Source organism: Thermobia domestica, chromosome 1 (genome assembly GCF_964235325.1).
Source record: "Thermobia domestica chromosome 1, izTheDome1.hap1.1, whole genome shotgun sequence".
NCBI classification, from domain to species: domain Eukaryota; kingdom Metazoa; phylum Arthropoda; class Insecta; order Zygentoma; family Lepismatidae; genus Thermobia; species Thermobia domestica.
In genome coordinates, this window is record NC_137454.1 from 138,431,067 (window position 1) to 138,454,970 (window position 23,904).

The following is a 23,904-nucleotide window of genomic DNA, read 5'->3' on the forward strand; positions in this document are numbered from 1 at the left end:
AACAACACTAACAGGTAAAAAAGGACCAGAGAATCTTCCATATGTAACTAGAATGACAGAATAAACCGAGCATGCCTCCAGTAATATACGTCACGGGTGTGGTATTCATTCTTTGGGGAAGTAGAGGCACAACAGATAAATCAAGTGTTAGTTGTGGTCGAGAGTGTTACAACTGTCTCATGCAAACGATCAAATGAATGGAAACGTTTCATTTCCATCTCTGGATTATGAGTAATGGTATGCCAATCTACAAAATGCATAAGCTAAATACATGCAACGTGATCGTCTCGGTTCCAAAACAAAGAATAACTCCAGACATGCAAATGGGCACAGAACAGATGAAACAGATGTACCAACAGGAATGGAAATAGAACTAAAATTGATTTTATATATATATATATATATATATATATATATATATATATATATATATATATATATAGTAACTTTTCACTTCACCCCGTGCTTATTCTTCACCAGTGTTTCAGAAAAATTGTTCCGGGGGGGCACACTTAGTATTTGGACGGGCACATATCTCCCACTGTTGGTATTTATTATTATATTACAAACGTATTATTTTGGTATCCCCCAGGAAAGCACTTTCAAAGCTCCGGAGGGCAGTGCTCCCCAAAAACATGTCTGGAAGAAACACTGTTCTTCACTCTTGATAACTCAGGTATTATTTAAGGAATCTTGACCATCGATGACTTAGGCTGACAAGTTTGCTTTTCTAGCTTGAGTTCATGCTACTTCTTAAGTGCCATTATTCCACAACTTCTCAGTAATGCTGAATCAATATCTCGATTTTTAGTTCTAGACGGAATTGAGTGCGGGATCATCCACACCAAAAACATCATTCCTATATACATCTCGATTATTGTACAGATACAACATTGAAATTCTAACACACTGGTTTCACTGTCAAATATACCTGCAAAAATGTAAATTTGAAATGCATGTCATTAAGTAAATGGTACTGACTTTTACACCTTTCCATTTTATGTATTATTTACTACATGTTACTATTAGCAGAAACAGACAATAAAGTCAGACTTTAGGCTCAAAATAGAAAACCTTGGTACCGTCAGTCACAACAGGTTGGACATTACTGGCCTATATGGATCATTCTTACGCTTTCTACGTTCCGGATATTCTAATTATTAGAGCTTACACACACACACACACACACACACAAAAAAAAAAAAAAAAAAAAAAAAAACTACACGCCTTACGTTCGAACATGCAGATGCAGAATGCCAACGAGTACTCGTTTCAAGTCAAGACCTTTGCATATACATTTATCCAAAATTTTAAAATGAATAAATTTTCAGATGGTACCTTTAATTGAGGATCCTTCTATGATGATGGTTGGAGTTTAATGTCCATTTTAACATTTCACGAGACGTGGACTTAAGCTTAACGTGAGATTCGAGCCACATGAGCTCCCACCAGGAACCGAAAACGGGCCTTCCGAGTTAAAGGCACGTGTGTTAACCAAATAGCTTTAATGAAACTTTCTCTTTCATCATGAAGATTATTATCAGCAAAGACGTTTATAAATCTCGGATAAGATAGCGTGAGTTAGTCAGGTGGGTTACTGTATTTTAAACACATTGAGTGTACTAAAAGACGATAACAAATCAGATCCATTGTAGCCTCTACTTACTAAATTCGTCTTACACGTAATTCTCAATGCCGTTCTAGGAAAGTTTTATTACGTGTTAAAAGGAGGTAATTCCCACCACAAAGTGCCAAATACTAACGCAGGAAATAGTGTTTTATTTGCTTTATATAATGTGGTGACAATTCTAAACAATTTTACGTTCACACCTGAGACGCCCACAATTTTTATTCAACAACAGTTACTTCTAGACCAATCAACACAACAAAGGGATGTTTACGCCGCAAAGAAACGAATGTAATTATCAGGGTCAACAGTCTCCTACAACCACCCTATACTTCTGGAATCCCCAAGCAAACTTAACGCCATTGGCCAATTCTCACATGACGTCATGCATTTATCCGCGACCTCTTGAGTTGGGCAGAAAACATCGAGTACTGCATACAGCTCACGTCTGTCCAGTCTAGTTAGTGAAACGCCGGGAGTCATCAGGTGAGTTCAGGTGCTATTCGTGTTGTTTACATCTAAACGTTACTTCCTTCACGCTTTCGAGCAGCAAGCGAAGTTTCATAACTTTCAAAGCAAGCACGTAGTGTAGTGTGAAATATAAGACCCACATATTTAAGTTATGCGATTCTAACCAGGTATGTAAATAGATCTGAATGAAATTCAGTAGTTCTGTGAGCTGTTATTAACTTACAATATTACATTACATTTCCTAGGACACTTTTGAGTTCTAATATTGTCGGAGTGTGGCCTGTATAAAATCAAACTTCTTAACACACACACTCACACACACACAAAAAAAAAAAATCCTGAATTTCATAGAGACTAGCAAATCGACACATTTTATTTTGAACGTGGTTATGACAAACTTTTAATGTTTATTTTACGTCGTAGAAAATGCTAATCTGCATCCAAAATTTATTATAATGCGCAAACCTATCTTACAAACTGCAGACTGGAATAGCTTGTAAGACGACACTATGAAATCTGGACTTACAGTTTAAGGTGAAATTCGAATCACCGAATGTGTTCAGTGCTCTCCGCCGAGAATCAAACCTGGGATCACGTGTTTCCAAGGCGCGCGCGCTACCCATTAGACCAGCGGGAAGGCTAAAATACCAGGAAATGTTTAGTTTCAAATCTGAAGTGCAGATATTCAATCATTTTGTTAACATTTCCCTGGTATGTTTAAATGTAATCACCAACAAAGACTAGTATATACACATTTGTTTATTTACTTTTTGGTCAACTTTTGATATTTTTTCATGCAGAAAACATATTCTCCTTACAGTAGTGAAAACTATTCCAACTGGCCAATTCGTTCGAAAGTTAAGGAAACATGTAGGGTTAATGTGTGTCCACTTTTGCTGATTGCTGCATTAGCTATAAATAGCATCACTACTAGGGTTACCACCTTCCATCTGGAGAAATCCCGGACATACCGAGAATTGAAGTCAAGTTTAAAAAGATAGACGTGCAAAACTAGCTATAATGCATCCTTTATACACACCCACATGCAAGGGTAGACTCTCAATATTAAAAACATGTTTTTATTTGTTATTAGCGTAATAAGGAAGAGAGAATGAGTGAGAAGTTGTACTTTTAAAGAGAGCAATCCTGGAGTGCTCAGTATGAAGACCACTTGACAAAAATGTTTGTGTTATCGAATAATCTATTCACTGAAATAACAACCACATTTAAGTTTCAATTATAAAGATATGAAGACGATTCTTTTTCGTTATAAATATCACTATTAGTGTTTCGAAGGAATTATGTTAACATTTTTAATATTTATCTCTACACTTGTAAAGTTCACTCTTTTGGCGAGTTACGTGAGTTCTTCGAGCTGATTCAGCGTCGGGCGCGCTCCCAGAATTTTTTTTGTTGGGAGGAGTCCAATACTACATGTCACTACGTCTATATAGTATTGAACCGATGGATGGTATTCTACTCCAGACATAAAGAATAATTGTTAAGTATTGTCACCTATGTCCTCAGAAAAAAAAATGAAATCTTTCAGTTTAACGTTCCACAAGTATGCCCGTTATGCTAAGGGAGACGGATGATTAAGGCAAGTGAATAATGATGGAAGATTTAGTGGGATCAGAATATGGGAGGAAACCGGAATACCCCGAGAAAACCCACGGACACTGTTGTCCACCACAAACTTACTTGGCCAGGGATTGAACCAGGGATCCCACACACCAGAGGTAAGCGCTCTACTACTGAGCCACCGTGTCCCCGTTTTTAGAAAGAAGTATACAACTAGATTGTTCTTATAAGAAGAGTACAGATGTAGCGTAAGATCAAATTTTTGTTATATCAATCGTTTATGTGCTGTACGAAAGTATACACATGTATGTTGAGTTACTATGTTTGTGGGGGTTCAGACCCCAATCGACCCCCTGCGTGAATGCGCCCCTGCTTACCCCAAGCGTTAAAGCAACAGCTTCTGGCGCGTATAATCGAAGGTTTGATTCTAAGTCACGCAGATTTCGTGGTGGAAAGCCCGTATCCGTGTTTCCCCGAAAGGTATTTTCTTTTCTGCTCACTATATTAGAATTCCACTATTATTTGTCACTCCTGCTGACGGATTTATGATTTATTTACAGCTTGAATTGGCAACCACGGACTTCATTCTATTTCTTTTTACATGCTTATGCTACGGTCCCTCAATAAAGTGTCAGTGTAATTTTTAACTTTTCTTAAAAATCCTGCTACAACAGGGTACAACAAGAGAATTTAGGAGCTATTATTTCCTGCATCATGTTCAAATTTAATTTACTGTTTCTGGGAAGTAAACCGATTATCAAACTTTATTTCGAACAAAGTAGCCCATTCATGCATATTAACTTCTACCGCTTGATCAATCAGATAGTATACAAACAAATACGATGATAACAATGTGGACATTTCACCTTGACCTCAAAACCAATTACCGTACTACGTCACATGGGAATGGGAAAATCCTTCCACCGTAAGGCCACCGAAAATGACACGCAAAGTAGCTTTATGCACTTTTTTTCCCCAATAGCTGAAATACTTTTGTCCTGTCTTAATTCCGAGTTTTAATGTCTTCTTAAATACAGACAGTCTAGAGTACACATTCTTATAATATGTAGGAACAAGAAGTATGACTTGATGGTTCGCATGTTTAAGATGCGTTGCGTTTAATTATTCCCCTCCATTCCAAAAGAAACCGAACGTTTAAAAAAAACAAAAAAGCAATGTACATTTTGGAACAAATCATTTTTATTAATCAATGTATTCCCCTTCTGCATCGATACACATATTTGCCCGCTCCAACAAGTTGTCAAACGACTTCTCCATGTCCTTTATTGAAATGGTCTTTAGGACGGCGGTCGTCGCCTTCTCAATGGCATCAATCGATGCGTGCCACTTTCCTTTCATCGCCAAATGCAGTTTCGGGAACAGATAGAAATCGCACGGAGCGAGATCTGGTGAATAGGGCGGATGATGCAACCGAATAATGTGAATTTTGACCAAAAATTCAGTTACAAGTCGCGAACGATGTGATGGTGCATTATCGTCCAAAAGAGTCCAACTGCCGATTTCGCGATATTCGGGCCGAATACGACGAATTCTTGCCAGCAAACGCTTCATGACGCCCAAGTAAAACTCTCCAGTGACTGTCTGGCCGGGCTGAACAAATTCTTTGTGGATAATTCCTTTTGAATCGTAAATTCCTTTTGAATCAGCATCACCTTAACTTTTGACTTCACCAAGCGACTTTTTTTGGGTGTTCCTTCATCCGGCGCTCTCCATTCAGCACTTTGCCGCTTTGTTTCGGGCTCATATTCAAAACACCACGTTTCGTCACCAGTTACAATCGATTTCAAGAAGTTTCGATCCTGCCGAGCACTTTTAACGATGTCTTTGCAATGCGAAATTCGATCAACTTTTTGGTCTTCGGTGAGTTTGTGTGGTACAAACCGCGAATTAACCTTCTTAAGGCCCAAAACTTCGGTCAAAATGCGGTATGCGGTTGTTTGAGGAATGCCTAATTCCATTTCAATAACTTTCACCGACGATTTTTTGTTATGTTTGATGAATTCACGCACTTTTTCGATGTTTTCTTCCGATAATCCGGTTCTGGGACGGCCTGATCTTTCGTCATCATCCAGCGTCTCTCTACCCGATTTGAATCGCCTGAACCACTCGTAAACTTGCGTACGGGATACACTCATCACCACATGCATTTTGTAGCATTTGGTGCGTTTCACTAAAAGTTTTACCCAGTTTAACACAAAACTGAATTGCAGCTCGTTGTTTGAAACTCATTTTCCGACCGATGTACACAACACACTGACAGTTGAAACGCAATAACTTTGTTGTCGTGCATCCAAATGTCATGACATTTATACCAGTTGTCAATGAGGGACTACGCCATCTACCGGTAAAATATTACAACAGATGGCACTAGTGGTACTATTTGTTTTCAAAAGTTCGGTTTCTTTTGGAATGGAGGGTGTATATACCCTAGCAGCAGATAACGCTAAAGTGTCACTTTGACGAACAATCAAGATTTCTAACAGTAACACTGAATGCTATAGATACTTTAAATATATGTGTGATATGAAAAATAGAATGTGGGAAAGAATAGGAACGGTATTTGCTCAAGATTTTTGCGAAATTATGCAAATGTCAGTGGGGAAGAAATATTCAGGACTGCCGAAACAAGGATCTATCAAATCAAGTATATATATATATATATATATATATATATATATATATATATATATATATATATATATATATATATAACAACTCGTGCTATTTGTTTTAGATTCGTGACAAAATATTTTTTACAAAACAATATTTTACCAACTTTAACAAAAGCACTACAAAGTAGTCAATAATAATAATAATAATTATTATTATTATTATTATTAATAATAAAGCTCTTAAAAGAAGATAATTCAGTACTATTATCTATTTAAAAAATGAAGTCTGTGCCAAGTCAAACAAACTACTTTCTAACATAAAATCAGTTGAGAATGCTCCATGAGCATTGCCACAACGAATTTAAAAAAGAATGGAGAGATGGAGCGGGAAGGAAAACTGTCATTGTTCCTAGATGTAAAAGTAAATCTTTTTATCCGCACCACCTTCTCTCTCTCGCAAAAATTAGTAAAATAATATCTCTCTATGACTTACAGTTCTCGAGATATGGCTGCTTAAATATCTAGAAATTTGAACTTTTTTGGCCAATATCTGGAGAACGGTGGCCAGTTGGCCAGTAGACACTGGTTACTATTTGGTATTAAAATGTTCACCATCCTCTTAGGTATTGATCAACACCAATATAATCTCTCTACTTATGGTTCCCAAGCTATGGCTCGTTAAATATCTAGAAATTGGCCACTTTTGGCCAATATCAAGGGAACGATACGTCATAGAGAGATGATATTGGTGTTAATCAATACCTAAGAGGAAGGTAAACAATTTGGTACAGATATTAATTAGTGGCCACTGGCCAACTGGCCATTGGGCAAACCAGTGGCCAGTTGGACAGTGGCCGCTGGTTACTATTTGATACCAAAATATTTACCATCTTCTTAAGTATTGATCAACGTTAATATAATCTCTCTACAGCTTATGGTTCCCGAGCTATGGCTCCTTAAATATCTAGAAATTGGCTATTTTTGGCCAATATCACGGGAACGGTAAGTCATAGAGAGATGATATATGTGTTAGTCAATACCTAAGAGGATGGTACGCATTTTGGTACCGATATTAATGGGTGGTCACTAAACAACTGGCCATTGACCAAACCAGTGGCCATCGGTTACTATTTGGTACCAAAATGTTCACCATCCTCTTAGGTAATGAACAACACCAATATGATCTTTCTATAACTTACGGTTCCCGAGATATGGCTCCTTAAATCTCTGGAAGTCGGCCATTTTTTGGCCAATATCTCGGGAACGGTAAGAGTGACGCGAAAAATTTAATCACTATCTCTGATAGTTTTTGAAGCTCTATCAAATGCACGGTTCAAAACTGAAAAAAATCGCAAATAACACAGACATACAGGCATAGTGAATTCAGTAACGAACTTTTGATTAGTTCCGATAATTTTATGAACCACTAATTTGTTTGGCTTGGCACAAATTTCATTTTTTTAAAATAATAATATATTATTTTCCGCTTTCAAGCGCTTTATATAATAATTTTAAGGGCTCTTGTTGAAGTCTTTTTTTTAACTATTTAATTTTTCCACTCTTTCGTTACTTCACCATTCCATTCATTATTTCATTATCAGTATCCTTTAGCCTACACAGCATAATCGTGGGACGTACTCAAAGATTACATTTAGTTAGATACCTACACTAAAGGCAGGGCACTAACTTCCTATAAAGTGAGTCAGCGTACGAAACATGCGTGTGCAAAATTTAGCTTTTCCACAATTTTGGACAGCCCTAGCTCTAAAACTATGCATTTTCCCCCAAAGGCCCATATGAACTTTTTCGCTTTATATTGATCTGAGGAATCATCTCTCAACAATTTGTTCGGTATATATATATATATATATATATATATATATATATATATATATATATATATATATATATATATATATATATATATATATAGGGTGGGCCATTTTAATCAATCCACGGAAATATCTGTAAAATGATAAAACATAGAAGAAATGTTGGAAGTACACGTTATATATTGCTAAGGGGGAAAACTAGTTCCGCCAAAAGTACCTCTCTCCGCCCCCCGTAAATGGGGGTAGCGGGGGGTAACTTTGAAATGTCAAATAGGAACATGGGTCGAGTAACACCTCGTTCGAAAGGGCTTGGAAAACTAAGTAACGCTGTACCAAAAGATGTTTCATATGGAGCACCAGTTTCAAAATGGCCGCCATTATATACTTCGGAAACTCCAGTACCCGTAGTATGAAAACCATGGAAAGTAAATGAATGGAACAAAATTGAAATATGTAAATATCATAGGGCATATCGAATGATGTGTCCCTTTGATCTCAGTGGCCTTCCTGAAGGGGTCTTGGGGGCTAACTTCGAAATTTCAAATATTCACATGAGTCGAGTGGTACCTGGTTCGATAAATCTTGCAAAATCAAACATGTTGCAGGAGAAAACGATTGAGGTGAAATGACAGTGTTCTCAAAAGGCCGCAGAAACATAGTATCCGTGTCAGAGAAAAGGTTTAGTACCCGTAGTATGAAAGCAATTGGAGACAAATCAACAGGAGAAAGACTTTAGTAGGAACTGACGTAAGGCACATCGAGAGGTGTTGTCGGGGTGAATCCAAGGGCCAACTGAAGGGTATCCGGGGCCAACTTGAAAATTTCAAATAGCAACTTTAAGCGAGTAACATCACGTTACATAGACAAATAAATATTAAACAGCTTCTGTAAGAATATTTTCGACATGAGACACCGTTTTCAAAATGATCGCCAAGACATGATGACTGTGTCTAAGAAAACGTCTAGGCCCATAGTATGAATGCTGTTAGAGATAAATGAAAATAACGAAAATTAAATAGGATTACCACGGAGGCGTTCCATGGTTCGAGAATGATATAACAGAGATAAAAATGTTAGAGTAAAATTGCCATAATGTATCGAGAGAAATCCAAATTCTGTAAAGTAATCTCTCCCTGCGCTCTGTATGTGAGTGGGGTGGAAGGTAACTGTGAAAGTTCAAATGAGAACTCTACTTTAATTCGCAAATCAAGGCTACGCTACAAATAGGTATGGTGTGGTTGAAACATTTGTTTGTAAGGATGACGCTGTAGTGACTAACAAAGGTGAAATTTTATTTGAATGGAAACGCGTATCTGTATGGCTGACATTGTGAGTATGATTTGATGCGAAAACAGAAGGAACGTTATAGGAAAGAAATTGTCGAATAATGCAGTTGCTGGAACTTACAAACGTGTGAATTTGCTGATCTCTGTCGCCACAGAAACTTTTATGCAATGCGTGCTGGTTATTCGGAAAGCATTTCGGGGATATAGGTACACACCGTTTCGTCCCTCAAGCTCACCATATGACATGAGTGCTAATAGTTAATCAAAATGTAAATGTGGCCATCCGCATTAACTCGGTGCACTAATTATCTATCCATGAAGTCTCCCTTCCAAACAGCATTGGGTAGATCAAGCGTACGCCCGAATTTTGAAGTTAGCCCCCAAGACCCCTTCAGGGAGGCCACTGGGATCACAGGGACCACATCATTCGATATGCCCTATGATATTTACGTATTTCAATTTTGTTCCATTCATTTACTTTCCATGGTTTTCATACTACGGGTACTGGAATTTCCGAAGTATATAATGGCGGCCATTTTGAAACTGGTGCTCCATACGGAGAGGGGTACTTTTGGCGGAATTGGTTTTCCCCCTTAGCAATATATAACGTGTACTTCAAACATTTCTTCTCTATTTTATCATTTTTCCGTGGATTGATTAAAATGGTCCACCCTGTATATATATATATATATATATATATATATATATATATATAACTATGAAATTCTGAACTATGTAAATATCGGCAGGGCGCATTATTTGACATAGATTAACAATACTGCCAGCCCAACAAAGTATTTTTCACATATCTCAAATCTATTACATATATATGTCAAACTAACAGCTACAACATCACATTCTCTATTCAATGTTGCAAACTACGGACGCAATAGTATTACAAACATTTAACTTTTGGTCTCCCCTATAGCAGTAATAATGCAAGTGAGTCAGACGGGGCAATGCACTTCCAAAATACTTTAGTGTCTAATACTATGGTCATAATATCGTGGATATCAAATGAATAGGAACAAAGATACACAGGACTGGAAATTTGATTTTTTTCAAACCCTATATTTTGAAAAACTACTTAAGTATATACCTAATCCAATAATTGCATAGATGCGTTTACAGCAATTCGATACCTCAAACCGTTCTTAGACAAATAATGATAAACTTTGCAACACTGCTTAAAATTATGTACTTCCGGGTATTATTTGTAATTACATTACCAAAAAGGATTGCTGTAAAGTAAAGTAAATGAACTATTTTTTACTGTTCCTACTAATACGCAATTTTAAGCAAAATATCAAATTTAACTTTTTTTTACATCTCCAGAATGATTTCAGATAGCAAATTGATGTAAAGGACAATCTTACGTCTATTGAAAACTACCTATAGAATTGGATGTTTTACTTAACTAAACAATTTTTCAAAATGAAATCCTTTGAAGAAAATCAAATTTTCAATTCCTTGTAACTTTCTTCCTATCTGTTCGAAGGACGTCATATGATGACCGTAGTATTCAAAACTAAGGTACTTTGGATATGTATTGCCCCGTCCGTCTCACTTCCGTTGTTACTGTTGTAGAACCCCCAATTTTTTTTCGATGTTTGCGATGCTATAGCATCCTTATTTTGCAACACTACATAATAAGTGTGGTATTATAAATGTTCATTTGATATGTAGAATTGAAATATGTAATAAACTGACGTAATGCCACTTGAAAGAATACAACTATATGCTGAGTTGGCAACACTATTAATCTGGTTGTATTATAGTGTCAAACACTATGTCCTTTCGATATTTGCATGGTATGGGATTTCATAGTTTTGTATCTATTAGTTTGTTACAAGGACGTATCAAGATAAATGATCCACACTGTACATACAGTATGAATATAAATAAATCGAATTGTGAACTACCGGAGCCTAAAAAAAAAAAAAAACTGTTAAAAATGAATGGCTCACTTTATCAACATTGTGTTTTGAAGCTAAGCTCTTCACATATACAGAAATATAATGTTACACTTATTCAGGACTCAATGAAAACATTGAATACTATTGACGGCCAATTTTTTAATCAAGTGGTACCAGTTCATTTCTAAAGAAAGATGTGTTACTTTCCTGTATGTATTAGCTATACATGCAATGCTGAGTGTAGCCACAGAACAGGTATTCCGAGTTTGTTGTTCTAGTTTCCGATACATATAAATTTCCCCATACTCCTCCATCTGGTGTCAAGTTTATTGATACACACGCCTGCAACGTGCCTGTCTGTAACTAGATTGAAAATCCATGGCTCAAAGGCTAGCCAGACTACAATCTATTGAAATATATTGGGCTATATTCTTTTTCTGGCCCTAAGAACAATGCATGAGACATCTATTACTAGTTCCCTGACTAATGAAATGCATAAAATTTTTGTTTTCAGTATGGAATGCTTACAGATAACTCTCCTTTTAAATTACAAGTAGTTCAAGTATACGAAGAATTTATCTAGTAGAAATTGGGCTTTCTGAAATCTCTTACCAACAGCATGCGTATGACGAGATTGGAATTGCCTATGGTCAAGGTTGTTTCTCTTGAACGGTGATATGAAGATTGAGCAAGCCACTGCGAATTTAGTTTTTATTTATTTTCCAAATATATCAAAAACAGAAGGCAATATCAATTTGGGATCTTTATTTATAATTTGATGGTACTACGATGAAAAAAGATCGGTATCTTTGTAAGTAGTTTGTATTACGTTATCAATAGTCACTGGCACCGGTCTTATTGTTTCATAGTACTTTCAAAACATTATGCCCCTCTGAAACCCGAGTCTTCACATCTTTCTACCTCATAGTTATTTTGAATATTATAAATAAATAATCAAAAAAAACTCCTAACGTACGATAACCTTTTAAATGTTTTTTTTTTTTTTTTTTTTTTTTTTTTTGTAAATATGCATACTTAGCAATTCAAGGTAAAATATATTAATGTTTCTTTTAACCATGAAAAACTTAATTGTACGACCCAAAGATTTATTTATTTGTAATTTTATTTTTATTTATAATTTTTATGTTTATTTTCTCATTTCTTTATTTGCTACGATAAATATCTTCAACGGAATGCACTTTTGAAAGTAGGAAAATTCGATGAACTCTTATTGGAAGTCTCTCTCTTACTAAATGATATTTTCCTCTTTTCAATAACTTCTGAATCAATTGGACAATTCGAGCAGTTTTCACTATCTTGAAGTAAGAATATACAGACATCTGAAATCAGTCCATTGATTTGAATGTTGTAGAAGAAACATGCCTTTTTTATAGAGCACAAATTTTGAACGTAACAGTGAAAAACAGGTCGGAAAGCAATCATCATTTAACTCATATAAATTTCTGTTTCAGCAAACATGAAAATCCTTTTACTTGTGCTGTGTGCCTGCTTTGTAGGCACAGCAAGATCTAATTCATATCATCCGAGGGCACTCCGACAAGAGAGACAAGCTGGAGGGCGCAATTTGGATTCTCTGATTAAAGAAGTATTTGATACACCAAATCCTGGCAAGGATGAACAACCCGCGCCTCAAATACAACCTCAACAGCCTGTTCCACCCAATGGTAACAATCCACTAGATTGTGAATGTGTGCCTTATTATCTGTGTCAAAATAATACTATAATTACAGATGGAGTAGGCTTGATAGATATTAGGTAAGCAATTATAGTAATTTAGCTTATATTGTTATTAAAAGAGAAGTACTTTCACTAATTACCTAGGTAAAGCCATGCGAACAACATTAATCATTTTACTGCTTTGGAGAAAAGATTTTAAACTTGTACACATCATAACACAGATGGTATGTATAATTTCTTACGCAAAATTTTCATTTTGAGAAGCATATTCAATAAGAATATGATCGGATCGTTTATGTAACGAATAAAAAAATGTAGATCTAGGGTAAATGAGTCACTAATGTCATTCCCTAATACTCAATGTGGCACGTAAAAGCAGAAATAGGAAAATCCTTGTTTCTTAAAATGAATCGCATAATAATAATAATAATAATAATAATAATAATATTCTTATAGTCAACCTCTGCTTTAATATATTATGGTGGAAGAAGAATGGATTTTAGCAAATAAGACCTACCACGAATTTTTTGTGAAGTGCATTTTTTTAAAAATACGGTAATAATTATATCTATTTACGTACTTTATAGAAAAGTTAATCTTCTTTTGTTATTTTTAGCTGTAATAACTTGCATTTTTCAATGTATTGATGTATGAGTTATTGTTAAAAGCACAGGACAAAATTGTGAAAAGCAATCAGACTCTACTACTGATTTTATATATATATATATATATATATATATATATATATATATATATATATATATATATATATATATATATATAATATAGGGTGTTTCAAAACACCGACAACGTTTGGCAGGTGATTCCTGACACCGAGATAAGACAAAAAGTGTAAACCAACTTGGGTGCACAAATGCTTCCTTTCGGAGTTATAGGCTGCCGAAAACACACAAAAAAAAAACTTTTAAGGTCTAAAGCTCCAAAATTATGGGACCAATTGTAGTCGGTCAAGACTTCACTTAGAAACTAGTATGTGCCCTATCCAAAAATACATGATTCAGAATCCTAAGGTACTCACGAAGCAATTTTTATAGAGGGAGTTCGGCTACGGTCATATAATTTAAAATATTCTCCAACTGCCTCTATAAAAATTGTTGCAGAAGTACCGCAGGATTCTGAAACATGGATATTTGGATAGGGCACATACTAGTTCCTAAGTGAAGTCTTGACCCGACTACGGTAAATCCCATAGTTTTGGAGGAATGGGATTTCAAATTTCACTTTTTAATGTTCTCGGCAGCCTATAACTCCGAAAGGAAGCATTTGTGCACCCAGATTGGTCTATACTTTTTGTCTTATCTTGGTGCAAGGAATCACCTCCCAAACGTTGTCGTTGTTTTGAAACACCCTGTATATGCAAAAATGAAAGTAATTTCTTTACCATTAAGTTGGTAACAACCTCGCAGCTAAAAAATGTTACATATGTCCCATAGAATCTTCACTCCTCCTAAATTACATACTATGAAGATATTACACCATTAGAAGCTATATATATATATATATATATATACTAAAATTTTACAAAATAAATTCAACCCTTTAAGTGCCTACTATTCACACATTTACTGTACATTCAATCCGTGAAATAATGTATGCGACGAGGGGTTATTTTAAAATTATATTCACAACGGACTGATGTTAGATCAAAGTAGCCAAGAAGTATCCCAACCAGTAGCGTAGCTCTGGTGTGTGTTTGGAAGGGGGGGGGGGCAAGTGCTGTTATAGGTACATATAGAAAAATTACAAACATAAAAATACATAAACATAAAAATATATTTTAAAAAATACAATCATCAAAGTACCAAAGTACATTGTCGGACCTCTTTTGGGGGGGGGGCCTCTGGGCCCCCTCTTCCCTACGCCACTGATCCTAATTGCTTAAAAGGTACTTTGTAATAGCCCCTATTTGTAGCTCTTAAACATACAGAAAATGTATTATGTTTTTATCCATATATAGAAAATATAGTACTTCTGAAGTTCTATCCAAGGGCTTCAGTGCGACCGTTCGTATGTTCCTACTCTTTAATCTCCATCACTGTTGTACATCCTCCTCTTGCCCGTTTTCACCTTCCATAACACTTTTTTTGAATGATCCCCCATAATTTTTCCTCTTTCAGTCTCCACAATTCAATTTTCGGCTCTCCATTTCGTGACCTCAAATTGTATATACTTGTGAACTTCGTCTACGTCACCATTCTACGTTGCGAGGCCATGTTTTCACTATTTATTACCTTGAAGTTTTTAATTTACTTAAGATATTGTCTTTGGCATAATATAATCGATCTGACTTCCTTTTACACTACTCTTGAAATCAAAAGATGCTCCTTCCTCTTTTGAAAATATGTATTGCAAACAATACAGCAACTTGAAGAAGCCTCCTAGCTCTTTTATCTTATTACTTTTCCATCTAGTTTTTCCATGCACAGAATCTCCAACTTTCTTTATTTCATCAGATCTATTCTATCTCTTCCTCGTCCATTCATCGTTCCAACATTGCGTTCCCACTCTTACCCTCACTTGAAATAACTTCTTTAACTACGCCTACCTCGACTCGGTAGCCTTTGCTCATTTCTCATGGAAGTCGGTCGAAGCCTCTACGCGTCCCCATACAGGGTATGCCCCAGCATTTTAGAGGACCCATCATGATTCCCGCGTAGCTTTTACGCCAGATACCCTTCCTGACCAGGGTGCAAAATCCTACGAGGATGAGGGGGAATTCTTCCACTTAATATTTTTAGAAAAAGATTCCCCTTCACTAAAAACTAAGTGGGGTGAATAAAACTATACTATTGTCAGAAGATTGCAAATTAATTACAGTAATTCTTATATAGGCCTAATTAATGGGTGAACTAAAGGTAAGGGTATCCTAATCTTACGTAGTTTACTTACTATTTATGGATGTTCAAATGAAGTCTCCATCTCGAAACATTCTAGTACGATTTTTTCAAACACTTCTATCCTCCTTTCCTTCCCCCACCACACCACACACTTCGACTGTTATGACTTCGCACCCTGTTCCTGACATCAAACCGCTTCATTCTCCAGGTTTGGTATTGCACCCTCAATGGTTGATGTGTTACACATTTGTAGATATTAAACCGAGTAAGTAATCAGATTTCACAAAATAAATTACGATAGCAATCCTAAGGTGCAATGTGGTACATAAGCTGTTTTGATAAGAATTAACTTGAACTGCAATTACCTATAACTTTCTTTGAAAGATTTCGGGAAATTATACATATGAATACACATTTTCCTGTACGCGCTTCGGAATTTCTTCGAACTACAAACCCGAAAAAACTCTTTGGTTCTGAAAGATATGCATGTGTGTGCCAATGTTGTCAATCTTCCAAATGTTAAATTTCATCTGGCTGTCTTGAATTACACTAAATGCCTTGTTTCCAAGGATGTTAAGCTTCTGTGGATGAAGGCTCAAAGAATGAGATACAGAAAAAGTAATTTTCAAACAAAGCGATGGCCTAACGTCAACGTGTTAATAACTCTATCAGTTATTGAAACACACGATAGGGCAGTGACAACCCAAATTTTAATGGTACCATAGCTTAAAACACACACACACACACATATATATATATATATATATATATATATATATATATATATATATATATATATGGTCGAAATTAAGGAATTCCTTACTTTACTTTCGGAATTATCGATTCAATCAGGTAAAGAAAAATATCAGGCTTCAACAGAGTAAAAATGCTCACAAAAGAAAGTATTTAAAATTGTCATTCACTTCCTTCAACTCACTTTTATTTCTTGAGCTTCAGCTCCTTCTTATTTATTTATTTTCTAATTACTTTTATAATTATTTATTTACTCATTACCTTTATAACTGATGCAAGTAATGCTTTTAATTGATACAAGCAACACTATTAAACGCTTTTATTTTCAGAATCCGAGAAGGTCCATGTCAGAGCTATCTAGATGTTTGCTGTCAGAAACCCCTTGATCAGCCTATTACCCCAGCTCCAAACATTCGTTTGGGTTGTGGCAAAAGGAATCCTGAAGGTGTGGGATTTCGGATAACGGGACAGGAAGACAATGAAGCCCAGTTCGGTGAATTCCCATGGATGGTGGCAGTGTTGCGAGAAGAAACAGTGGATAATGGACAAGTTCTGAATGTGTATCAATGTGGAGGAGCCCTTATTCATCCACAAGTTGTGCTTACAGCTGCTCACTGTGTTGTAGGGTAAGTTTCATTAAACTACATTTTCAACATAGCTACTAATGTAGAACATGGGAATTACATAGACCACAAATAGTTTTGCTGATTCATTTTCTATTGCCGTTTTACCGATTTTATTATTTTTTAACTCTGGAAATTAATATAAATTCAAGATTACAGAAAGAAAAAATAAAGAAAATGCTACAAAGAGAGACTCCTAAACAAGTTACACGAAGGTAGATGCCCTGTCACGTTGTAAAGAACAGATTTAGCAGTTAGGTCAATTCCTCTGTGGTAACATTAAAGAATGTATTCAATTTCATCACTCTGGTCATAAATCATTTCAATATTCACATGTGTTCACTGCATTCCAAACAGTTAAAGGGCCGAAAAAGGAAAGATGGAAAGCACGTGTTTAAGAAATGCTACAAATTTTATATCTTAATTTCACACATGTTACCAATTCCACACAAATTCGCAAGACTAGGCTTGTTAGACTAATATTAAAAAAATATTTTATAAAATGTTGGCTACAACTGCTGCCGTACAGTTCTTTAGAAAGAAGAAATGTAATTTTTTTTTAAAACTGAATATAGTCATATTTAAGAGCTGAATAAGAATATCAATTCACATAACTAATGTTGTTAACAAATACGATCCTAATGTTTGTTTGATTGAAAATTACATAAAACGACACTGTTTTAGATATTATTTTCGCTTATATTCGAGTATTACGTTTTAATATTACCTTTCATCCTCTTTCAGAAAGAATCCAAAACTACTGAAGATTAGAGCGGGAGAATGGGACACACAAACTAAGAATGAATTATTCCCCCATCAAGATAGGCAAGTGGCGAAAGTATCTGTTCATGAGAAATACTACGCAGGAGCTCTATATAACGATGTAGCTCTTCTTTTCCTTGACCAACCCATAGATTTGGCTGAAAATGTGGATGTTGTTTGTCTACCAAAACAAGATGAAATATTTGATCACAGTCGCTGTTTTGCAAGTGGGTGGGGTAAGGATGTCTTTGGTAAGTGTGACCATTGTTTTTCATTATTATTATTATTATGTAATTTATTGAATATAAGATTTAATCATTTTCATTCCTTAATTCATTAGAACTGAATAATACTTAATTAACTGTATAAACAGGAAAACAATTCGCACTCCTCCAAAAATTTATTTTCAATTTTACTATAACGCAACCATTCCGCAATTTTATTATAACGCATAAATTGCACCAGGAACCAGCTTTTTACATATTTTTGCTCGGGCACATACTTTCCACAAAACTTTTTGCTTCGCATAAAATAAATTATCAAACTTTCATAATAACTTCTGAATTTTATATTATTGTCCTATGAGCATTAAGTACGCTTTACCACATCATTCTAGAATCTAATAAATTTAAGGTATACGAATCTAAGTCATTTTCCAAACTTCGTTATAGATTTCTATATTCTACTAAATTCTGAATCATTCCAAAAGCTATTTTCCTGTTCATTCCCAAGGCCAGTAGTATTCTCGAAGTAAATTACATTCAATTTAATTTAGTCTAATGTGTGAAAACTCATTCTAGTCCTATTTTACTACATTATCTTGAGTAGTACCAGCGAAATTTACAAAATGCATTACTTAAATATATGACTGATGCATAATATTAGTCTTACCTCAGCTATCCGAAATGGTACTGAGAGCTTTAGTCTAGTTGATAATGATAAAAAAAATATATATATATATCAAAATGGCACCGTATTTAAATATTACGAAACTGTCTAAGTCCAATATTACAAGATACATATTGAAAACTATTCATCGAAAGCCCATTCTTTTTTCCTTAATATCTCAAAATTGTTCTAGAAAAGTTTCATGCCTTAATGTTTTTAAAATACAATTTTATGACTTTGTTATTAATATCAATGGAATTCTCGTCTACGCCTAATCATAAAGAAAAATGTGGTAATATATATATATATATAGTCTTACTATAGTGTATATGCGCATTTACATGTTCATTTGTCAGTAACTTCAGAACGAATTTGAATACAGTTTTCTAAGATAAAAGGTAATTTTCTGCACGGTACTGGAAACTATAAAAGGATGAACTGTACAATATGCCTAAATTTACTGCTTCTTGATATTTCTTTCGTACTATTTCTATTTATTCATTGCTATATAAAGCAGCGTACTCACAATTTGTGTACAAAACCCAATTACGGACAGCTGATCCCTGAACTCTAGTTGGGTTTATCTTTATGTTAGAGGACTGTCCGTAGGGAAGATTGTCATCGCTACTTTTGTCCATATAAATGGATTTTGTGCAAGAACAATACAAGTGCACTTTTGGTGTCTTCTATAAGTTGCCAAACAAAGTTCGAAGTGCTTTCCATCTGTAGGGAGACAAGAATTGTTGGCAATGACGTTTTCCAACATTTGGTTTCCTTTGCAACTTCAAACAAAAGTTTTAAGTCACGTTACAGATATAAAATTCTACACCAAACCAGTAGCCCCCAGTGGTTGAGCACTGAACGAATTACGATGTTCGGATACTACCTTAAACTGTAGGTCCACGTCTCATACAATCTTGGTACTGAGAAGAGATGCGAGCGCCGCATACCGCACGAAAGAAATATTCAGCTAAAGTGTTTTTATCAGTTATATAGTCTTACTGTGTGTTAAGTATAATTCCTGACAGCTTACCCTTTAGCACCATACTAAATTTGACAATGGTTGTAGTGTGCAATTTCTTCTACCAGACTTAGATATTTGCTCAAAATTGCTGTCTGCATGAGTAAGCCTCTATCACTTTACAGGTAAAGAAGGTCAATATCAAGTTATTCTGAAGAAGGTTGAACTTCCTGTTGTTCCACATGGTCAGTGCGAAGCTGCTCTCAGAAAGACACGTCTTGGACCTTATTTTAAACTTCACGAAAGTTTCATTTGCGCAGGTGGTGAAGCAGGGCGGGACACATGTAAGGTAAGATAGTTCTTTAGAACTTGAGCATTTCTATTCATACATGTAAAGTTCATTATGAGAAGCTTTCTACAGAACGGAACAAAACAATATGAGTCAAGTCAAGATAGGAAGATCACTAACAGAATAAATATGCCAATTTTCGTGACTGTTAAGTCTTCTTGGTATTAGACTACACAATTCATGAAAATCTATAGCTTTAGAATCGTACTTATTCTCAGAATTTTCTCAATGATTATTCAGTTCCATAACTTAATATACATTAAGTATCCAGCTGGTACCAAAAGTTCAATTTGTTTAACAGGTATGACAGATCAGAATGCCAGAGTGAGAAAGTGCAATTCTTGTACTTATAATCTATTCTGACATTTTGTTTATTTCCTTAATTTATGTAAAAACAACACGATTAAAATTCAGTTATTTTTATCACCATTGAATTGGCACGATGCAATTATATTTGATTTTCGGATTTGTTCTATTAATGCGACTACTTATGCTGTAGTTAGCATTCAAATTCTCAATACATAATGTTTGCACAATCATACCGGGCTATATTCAGATATTCTTATGGCAAGTAGATGAGGTTGACCAAAATCTGACAGGATAAACTCTTATATTTCTAGTAAGTGTTTTTACCAAAATAAAATTCTTATGAATTATGCAACATAAAAATATTTAATACAAGCTTCCGCAATTATTGTCTTTATTGATTTCTATTTTATATATATATATATATATATATATATATATATATATAAAGAATCCAAAATCTCCTATATAATTGAATAGATCGTACTTTTTGTTTAGTGTAAAAGTGACCCTTACATAGCAATGAAATACATTGTTTCCTTTATTAGTCAAAATCCGACAAAAAAGTCTTTATTTATTTTATTGTACTTTACGAACACATGTAAATCTGATTGTCAAACCATACGAATGGCTGTTCTTAAATCGAAGAGAAGAATGAGACATGTAGAAACAATGTCAACGAAAGTTTTGAGTTTATAGCGTTCCCACTTATTTTGCGAGCATACATTCCCTGACTTTTCCAAGTTTTTTCATATCACAATTTGTAAATTTCCAGGTCTGTATATACTGCAAAAAGCAACTGTTTTTTCCGACCAGGTGGTTCCTCATCTACTATGCAGGTGCATGTATACAGTATTTAGATAGAGAAGCTTTGCAAAACAATTTATCATATAAACTATCCTCTATTAGATAGCTAGGTAAAACAGAAGAAACGAATCTTAGAAGTAAAACTCCTTAAACATTGTTCGGCGTAAGCTCTAAACTGAGATAAACAAAACCACGTGAAACTAAATCTCGCTGATTTGCTGTTGTCCTACCGACGCTTGTACTCCTTCGCAAAATAGTTCATGTGATTGAATTATTACTTTTACTATGAAGCTTCATATAAAACTGCTATATTATTATAAATGACAAAATATAATACGGATTATCTAATAATACTGCAATCGAATGTGGCTAATGAAACAATAGAAACAAACACTAAGCATGCGCAGTAATTCTGGCGCCAACTCAACTGTGGACGGGTAATCTGCTTTTAAAGTCTGAAAGATGGCTGGCATGAATTCTGGTTCCGCGATTGTTGTGGTGAAACACCAACAAGAGAAACTACTCATTAAGCAAGAATTGTTTACCAGCGAAATTCAGTCTTTTTTTTTTTTTTTTTAATCTTTCGAGTTTTTTTTCTTCTTCTTTTCTGCTGTTGCTGTAAGTATTTGTACAACACGAGACAGTATTGTCAAAATGCACGTGTATAATTTGCTCCTCCCCACTGGGAGTGGGAGTGATACATTACTAGCCAACTGTATTTGTGAAAAGCGGAAGGATACAAATATTTCGTTTATCGGAGTTTAGAGCTTACGCTGAACAGGGAATAGTTCAATTTTCCAGGTTGGAGGGAACCCGGGGTTAATATCTGCAGCAAAATGAGACGAATGAAGGTTATACAATGCGACTTCACAATGATTACATGTTACAAATAATAGCATATACACTGAGATAGGCGGGACAACGTTACTCGCATTTTGAACAAAGAATCTTTGGGCAGACCAAGATGGACAATACAAAGCAGGCTGAAATTCGTAATTATCGAATCAAATGAAACTGTTGAGACGTTATTTTACGTCAAAACTGGATCAACAAGAGCTTCGTTGTACATTTCGCAGCAGTAAACCTGCAACATGAGCATGTACTGTAAGTTTATTGTGAAACTACACCTAATAGCCAAAGGAATCAACATAACGTCTAAGTGGCACGAATCACGCCAGGAGAAACTTCAGCGTCCTCCCCTGCACACTTATTTTGGAGCAAAAGACTTCATTTCACAACAAACTTACATGCTTATGTTGCAGGGTTTTTTTTTCCTGCAAACTGTAAAATTCTTATTACATAGGGGGAAATGAAGGATTATTGAATTAGATACTTAAGCATTTTGTGTTGTCTCCAAGAACTGATGACATACGACGTTCCGCCTTACTTGTAATATTTAGGCATAAAAATATTTGCCTAACTTTAAAAAGAAACAAATTATTAATGCTATTAAGAATGAGGACATTATTAGTATTAAATGAGAATAATTTTGTATTGTATCATAACTATATATGTTAGAGACAGGGGAAATTAATAGTAAACTATGATCTACGATAACAGATCTATTTCCAACAAATACTCCACATGTTCATGATTTTTTAGCCTAACATCAATGCTCGCACGGTTTCTTCACTCCTGATTTGTTATCGATAGGCAAATCTTGACTAAAAATAAAAGTCCATTAAAGTTACATTATGTAACAGTCCTATATTTTCATAAAATACGCTTTGTTTCTTTGGCGCTACGACAAGGAAGACTATACTCCGTGCATTTAGCTGGGTGATGCGTAGTCAGCACAGGATTGGATCTAATGCCTCTTTCTGGCCCTCTAAATCAAACCTTAATCTCTAATTTAGAGCATCTTCTTAGTCGTCTCAATATTCAAGATCCTGGAATACATGTTTGCTGTTCAAGAACATGCAAGCACTTTAGTTTATAATACAATATATTATAGCCCATATTAAGAATTTAGTAATGGATTATTTATTTTTTCAGGGTGACGGCGGGAGTCCGTTAGTATGTCCCTTACGACAAGATCCAAGTAGATACGCACAGGCTGGCATAGTCGCATGGGGTATCGGTTGTGGAGAAGAACTCACACCTGGTGTGTACGTAAATGTCGGTCAATTCCGAAATTGGATTGACGAACAGATGGTATACAATGGACTTGATATCAATCTTTATACTTATCAGTGAATTTAACAGCACATGTGCCCATGTCGAACAAGTGATCAACCACAATTATTGTTATATTTTGTAAACGAAATTATGTATTGCTACTTTTGTAAAAATAAATAAAAAAACAAAAAATACATGGAAACTTTATTTAACCTCTTCTTGCACGCTATATGCTCTAGGTGGGAAGAAAAATCGGCATTTTGTATTCAGACTAATAATTAGACGTATGCCAGAAAAAATATTAGTTTTGTTTTGTGAGGGTCCTAGTGGGTCCCAGGAACTTGGCATCAGTTGTTGCCAGCGTCCAATAAAGGAGTATTTGACCTGGCATCAAGTGATGCTACATCCCTGGAACAAACTGAAATAAATTTTCAA

General features: G+C 35.2%; 2 protein-coding genes across 5 annotated transcripts in view; one reads left to right on the plus strand and one right to left on the minus strand.

Annotated features, from left to right (window-relative positions):
• Positions 1–23,904, minus strand: part of LOC145689537 (ectonucleoside triphosphate diphosphohydrolase 1-like) — a 367,616-nt gene that overhangs the window by 245,869 nt on the left and 97,843 nt on the right. The gene's annotated exons all lie outside the window — the stretch shown is intronic.
• Positions 1,975–23,663, plus strand: LOC145689552 (phenoloxidase-activating factor 2-like). Of its 2 annotated transcripts, none has more exons than XM_081763731.1 (6): positions 1,975–2,113; positions 12,819–13,122; positions 16,985–17,281; positions 18,023–18,291; positions 20,075–20,238; positions 23,347–23,663. In XM_081763731.1, exons 2-6 carry the CDS (start codon positions 12,824–12,826, stop codon positions 23,545–23,547), a joined length of 1,230 nt encoding a protein of 409 aa, XP_081619857.1. In that variant the 5' UTR covers positions 1,975–2,113; positions 12,819–12,823; the 3' UTR covers positions 23,548–23,663. The 2 variants fall into 2 exon arrangements, with proteins under 2 accessions (XP_081619857.1, XP_081619859.1); XM_081763733.1 differs by lacking the exon at positions 1,975–2,113 and adding an exon at positions 2,133–2,265.

What these genes read in the sequence shown, in the direction of transcription:
- LOC145689552 (XM_081763731.1), top strand. Translation starts at nt 12,824, where the DNA reads ATGAAAATCCTTTTACTTGTGCTGTGTGCCTGCTTTGTAGGCACAGCA. An exon ending in GTAGGCTTGATAGATATTAG is followed by an intron (nt 13,123 to 16,984) that starts GTAAGCAATTAT and finishes TTTTATTTTCAG; the next exon opens with AATCCGAGAAGGTCCATGTC. An exon ending in GTGGGGTAAGGATGTCTTTG is followed by an intron (nt 18,292 to 20,074) that starts GTAAGTGTGACC and finishes ATCACTTTACAG; the next exon opens with GTAAAGAAGGTCAATATCAA.